This window comes from Etheostoma spectabile, unplaced genomic scaffold (genome assembly GCF_008692095.1).
Source record: "Etheostoma spectabile isolate EspeVRDwgs_2016 unplaced genomic scaffold, UIUC_Espe_1.0 scaffold302, whole genome shotgun sequence".
Classification (NCBI taxonomy): Eukaryota; Metazoa; Chordata; class Actinopteri; order Perciformes; family Percidae; genus Etheostoma; species Etheostoma spectabile.
This window is the reverse complement of record NW_022605581.1, coordinates 415713-422086: the sequence shown is the minus strand read 5'-3', so window position 1 is coordinate 422086 and position 6374 is coordinate 415713. Positions and strand designations below refer to the sequence as shown.

General features: G+C 44.6%; 1 protein-coding gene across 1 annotated transcript in view; it reads right to left on the bottom strand.

Annotated features, from left to right (window-relative positions):
* The window catches only part of focad (focadhesin), a 49830-nt gene that overhangs the window by 28814 nt on the left and 14642 nt on the right, over window positions 1–6374 (bottom strand). Inside the window, 6 exon segments of the mRNA XM_032510991.1 lie at window positions 2278–2538; window positions 2954–3150; window positions 3943–4030; window positions 4103–4330; window positions 5131–5338; window positions 5506–5607. Coding sequence (XP_032366882.1) covers window positions 2278–2538; window positions 2954–3150; window positions 3943–4030; window positions 4103–4330; window positions 5131–5338; window positions 5506–5607 — 1084 coding nt within the window.

Below are 6374 nucleotides of genomic sequence, written 5' to 3'. Positions count from 1 at the left end.
CAACCATGCAATCTCCTCCATGCAAAGGGAAAACATCGATACATATCATCATCTCTGGGATGTGCCTTTATCATGGCAATAATTGAAAGGCTCTATAAGTTATAAGGATTTGCACTTAAACAGGAGAAATGTGGCACTTTATAGTGAACAGGATAATGGCTATGGATAGGTCCTTCTTCCTCTGCACCACCTTTGCATCCACACACAATGGTTGGTGTTGTCATTACCCTCATTTTAGCAACATATGAACAGTGCAGACCTGAAGGGCGTTCCAGGTGTGCGTTAATGTCGGCAGATGTGAGCTGGTGTGATATTGTGAGGAGGGAACTCCCGTTCTATTCAAACGTGTGAAGCGCGAGCGGCACTCTGGGAGCAATTGGAGCAGCGGGGGAGTACTCGGAGGCTTCTAATGAGCCGAGGAAGGAGGCGCCCTGGACTCCACGTGATATTTCACATCATCTTTTGGAGATGGTGACTCCATTTACAGTCCCAGAGGGTCACTCTCTTTACATCATCCAGCAGCTGAAGGCGCAAAGGTTGTTAAGAAAATGACTCTAAAATTCAACGCCAGTGACAAATAATGTCAAAAGAAAAATACCAACATAATGTAAATGACATAATAAAGTCAGTTCCAGTCCATCAACCACAAGTCCTCTTTACTTCACTACTTTCACAGCAGTTGATCATTATACAAACCTTGTAGACCACTAATAGTTTTCCATATTTTTAACAGATTATGAACATTAAGTTGCTCCTGCTCTCTCTCTTTTAACATTAATAGGTCTTTATTCACTTCCTATTTCAGTCCCTGCCATTTAGCTGTTTTTGGACAGCTGTCCCTCAGTAAGTCAAGACTTCCTGTACAGATACGGGGACATCTCAAGTTCACTCATTGAGCCAGACCACAGTCCAGGTAACTCCAACCCCCCCCAACCCCCCTCAATAATGTTTTTAGCCGGGCCGTTATAGCAACCGCATTATTTGTTTGTTCTGACTATTATAATAATAATACATTTTATTTATAATGCCCTTTACATTTTCAAATGAAATCTCAAAGTGCTACAGTAGCAAGGCGTTAAAAACAGTTCCTAGAATATAACAAAATCAACAAATAGCAATAAAACACCAAAAAGACTAAAATTAAAACTATGACTGTTAAAAGGCCTTTTGAAATAGGAATGTCTTTAGGCCCTTCTTAAAAATCTCCACAGTTTGGGGGGCCCTCAGGGTCTCTGGGAGGGCGTTCCAGAGCCGTGGGGCGACTATCAGAATACTAGCTTTTATTTTTTAACTATTAACGACCACTGCAAGATGGAACTTTACAAAATATAGAAGGAAACGATCAACAAACACCCATCGCTCTACCCCCATGTACTGCATTGCTGTAAATGATCATTATTGTGTGGCATACAGTACAAAAGATAATAAAAGCTGTTACTACTTAAATCTTTAGTGTGTAACCTTTTTTTTTGTTTAACAATTTTTATCGATTTACCGTAAACAATGTAGCATTTTCTACAGCACATAATGGACCAAATATGTCCAAACAATATATGGCTGTGTTATGCAGAAATGAACCCAAATGAAAAGTACCCCCACACCTCAACCCACCCAGTTAGTCCCTTAAGGTCCAGATCTTCACAAGAATAATTGTCCAAGTGACAATAATAGTAAAAGTAAGATATCTCAGTAAATAAGACAAGTGAAATGAAATACGTAAAGAAAGAAAAATAAAAAATAAAATAAAAGGGGGGGGGGGGGGGGGGGGGGCTGCCGCTTCAGTCTCATAATAACACCTTAGTCGTCCATAACTAATGGTGTTTGCAAGCTCTCATAGTACTCTAAAAAGGGGGCCCAGACCTTCCTGAATGTTTGCGGGGAGCCTTTGAGGGTGTATCTGATCTAGTGTGTAACGTTTTGATATTAATCAATGTCACATTACATTCAAGCCAACGCCAAATGAGTTGCTACAAAGCTAATTCAGCTCTACACAACACTAAACAACTCTCTGGATTTGTCAGTTGGGGGGGGGGGGGCTTGTATCATGTGGACATGCCAACAGTTTTGTTGTCATTACTTAGAGTTCCTCTTGGGGGAGACAGAAACTACGCACTGTAGCTTTTAGGCCACTATGTACTCTTTCACACTTTTGAGGAGAGCTGTTGCTTTGCCAGGTGAGTTTTTGGCAGAGAAAAGGCAGGAGTAGCATTATGTGTTATGCCTTGAGGGGAAATGTGAACATGCGAGCTGTGTGTGAGAGCGTTATGGATGACGTACCTGGCAGGGCTCGGCTGCAGCGATGGCCTGGCCGGCCCTCACAGCCAGCTGGCAGACGTCTTCCTGAGCCGTGATGATCAGATGGCTCACCACGAGGCTGAGGGAGCAGAGCTGGCTCTGGCTGGACGACAGCGCCGAGCTGAGCGACAGCAGCCAATCGGCGGCCGCCGCGGGATCATCTGCCGCTCTGCGCAGCGTGGACAGAGCCACGCTGAGCTCGCTGTACCAGGACGTCAGGGGAAGGGCCAACGGTGGACCGGACTGAGTAGAAGGAGAGAGATGAGAACATTAAGGATTCAGAGATGTTAGATTTGACTTGGCAGATTCTTCCACACTAACTCACTGTGTGTAGGGCTAGAATTGCACATGTGTCAGTTTGTGAAGGACAACACTGATATTGCCAAAATCTCTGAATTTGAACTAGTGCTGTTAAAATTAATGAGTTAACACAAATTAATGAAAACACTGTCAACACTGCAGGAGAGTCTTGTGTTCAGTTGGGACATTTTTCATATGTACTGTACAACGTCAAAATGTTAAGTACATAACATCAAATTCAACTACTAATTGATCTAATAACATTTATAGTAGATACATTTTTCTACTCCCAACTACGTGTTCTTTGTTTTCTCCTAATGCATTGGCAGAAAGGTTTGCGGGGCAGCCTCAGTCTTACCTGCCGGGGTTTCTCCGTGTCCCTGCTGCTAATGCTGCGCAGCAGGCGCTGGGCCAGGTCCCGGTTCAGGTCGTGTGTGCGCCGGTCGGCCAGCGGCTCGCTGAGGGCCGCGCAGGACAGCAGCTGCAGCACGGGGAGGACCAGGACGGGACTCAGCCAGGGCGCCAGCTCGGCCTGCTCACGCACGAAAGCCAGAGCTGGCTCAGAGAGACAGAGAGGAGAACTAAATCACACCCGGGTTAAAGAATCAATCTGGACTAATTAGGTGTACACACACACACACACACACACACACACACACACACACACACACACTCCTCACCTATACTTTATGGGGACCAGTCATTGCATAATGCATTCCCTACCCCTTACCCTAACCTTAACCATCAAACCTAAATGCCTAACCTTAACCCTTACCCCACCCTAACCATAACCATGACAACTAAATGCCTAACCTTAACCCTTACCCTCACCCTAACCATAACCCTGACAACTAAATGCCTAACCTTAACCTTAACCCTCACCCTAACCATAACCTAACTTTAACCCTAATCCTAAAACCAAGTCTTATTCCTCAAACAGCCCTTTAACGTTAAGGGGACCAGCATTTTGTCCCCACAAAGCTGTCAGGACCCCATAAGTATACTGTATTCCCGGTTTTTGGTCCCCACAAATTAGTTAAACAAAGAAACGCACACACACACACACACACACACACACACACACACACACACACACACACACACACACACACACACACACACACACACACACACACACACAGTACTTAAACAGATATGATGTATCATTGGTTACAGTGAAGATGTACGGCTGCTCTCAGCTCTCTTAACTATTTCATTAAAACACTGTATTTTTTAAATCAGTAGCCCTAATACTTTATCAGACTGTAGTGAAGAAGTTGCCTGTGATGATTCCCCGACACGCAGATAATGCACAAAACTATAAAAGCTATTTAAGAGTTTTTTTACCCAGACGAAGCAGGCTGGTCTGCTGGGAGGCAGGGACCTCCAGCAGGAGCATGGCCACGCCCATCAACAGCTCGTCCAACGGCAGCTCCTACAGATGCAAACAATGCTGGTAAACACAATGCTGAGTGTGTGTGTGTGTGTGTGTGTGTGTGTGTGTCACCTGTTGGCAGGTAGGTAGGAGCTGCTGTAACACGTTGAGAAGAGGTCGGCAGTCTCCGTTTAACTTGAGGCAGCGCTGGCAGGCACAGAGCAGCTGCAGCAGCAGCCCGACCCTCTGGCTCCTCCAGCACTGCTCCTGGTCCGGGTCCTGAGCCGGGTCCTGGGCCAGACCCTGGAGCAGAGCGCCCAGGAACCCACACAGCTCCAGCACCGCCTCCACACTGTCCACCTGGCAACAGCAACACCTCTTATTGCCAACACAACTTATTGGCATAAGACTTGTTTTTATGAAAAAGTGCCTGTGTGTATACATACATGTTCCCTATGTATCAATCTTATTGCATTATGTGTACACCCTAAGGAAGTGTACACATAATTCCCACTGTCGCTACACTTGCAAAACTCTATGTGCAACCTGGGAAATAAGCCCTTTGTATTTATTGTGTAATATTTCCTGTGAAATCAATAAAAACATTAAAAAAAAGTTGTTTTCAAATGTCCCTGCTTTATGAGTGGGTGTCTTTATTTATACTTCCTCTGGGAGTCAACGGAGTCAGAAATGTTAAAGGTGCCATAAATCCTAACGACTTATAATTACCTTTTATATATCTATACTGCATTTATCAACTTGACATTTGTGCTAAACTAATAAATAAAAACGGCGTACATCTGTGAGCTGCTAACATGTAGCGTGACATTAGCACAGGTAGACAAAAGGCATAATGTTATTTAACTCCCAGTAATGTCAGTTCCACGGTGATATCTATCTACAGGAAGCTAACATTAGCCACCACATGCTACTGGTTATACCAGAGGAAGGCTGTGGCAGCAAAATCACCAAATGTGCTGGATTGAGCAAAAAGTGTGTTTACATTTCTTATTCCTTCTGTTAAAAGTTACATTCTCACACGTTAAGTTCAATGCAATCCAGAACATGGTGTCAGATATGTTGATGATTTTGCACAATGGTTTTTCTTACAATGACGTCAAAGGAAAAAGCGGTTATTGCCGTTGGTCTGAGTGTGTCACCTGCATGTGTGGCACCAGCTGACAGAGGCAGAGCAGCAGGCTGCCGGACACCGCCGAGCTCTGCGGGACCGTCCCGGGTCCTGGCCGGGGGGGCAGCAGCACCCGCAGGAGACTGTGGCGCAGGAGGGCGTGCTGGCTCTGCCTCTGAGGTTCACAGTACAGGTAGCGCAGGAAGGGGGCCAGCATGCTGATGTAGACTGCTTCATTTCTGCAAAAAGACATCCAGAGGCAGCGCATAATGTTGTGTATCCATACCGTGTGTGTGTGTATTTGTTATTAGTGCTTAATAACAGCTGGCAGTGATGTGATGAGTTGGAATAGTTGCAGTGACGGAGGCAGTGATTGGATGGTGGGTTCAGGGACAGCCATGCTAACCTGTCAGCAGCCCGCTGAATGTAGTCGTCGATCTCCAGCAGCAGGGTCGGCCAGCAGTCCGCTCGGTGCTCCAGCGCCGTGATGTACGGGTGAGGGCTGCTCCTACAAAGGCCACGTTCACAGCACAGAGCACAGATGAGTCTAGATTCGCGATATGAAAAGTTAACTGTCCCCAGAGGAGTCCCGTGTGGAAAACAGGAATCTCTGAACCGGGAGGGTAGCCAAACATTAGGGTACACCGCAGGGTGTTCCCTGTTATCATAAGGTTTATCATCTGCTCTGACTTTTTCAACTTCAGACACAGATATGGGAATACTAATGCTACAAAACGATGTGAAAAATAGACACGGAGCGGCCAAAAAGAAACACGACCACAAAGAGACTCAAAAATCCCACAAATTCAAAAATTGCTTTTGTTATTGAAAAATGTAACATTTTCTTGAGGAAGGACGCCTAAGCTCCCCTGCCAAATACGTGCACCCACAAACTTCTTCCACAAACCGAGGGAAAACACCGCACTGTCCTGGGACCTTAAATATCTTATATCTATTATAATAATAATAATAATAATATATTAATATCTATTTCTGGGTGCTAGATGAGACTTTTGGGCACCACACTACTGCACTAATGCAACCTGCACAATTTGGTTTATTTACATGTAGCATACATTTTAACATTTTAACATATTATTTAAGCAGTTGCACATTATTGTTCCGCCATCCTGTACATATTCAAATATTTGTTCTTTTTTACTTTATTCACATTATTATGTCATGTATATTGTATGTATGTATATGTTTCCTAGTATTTCATTTATGTTTATATTCTGTGCTTTGTGACTGATTTTGCTGCTGTAACACCGGAAT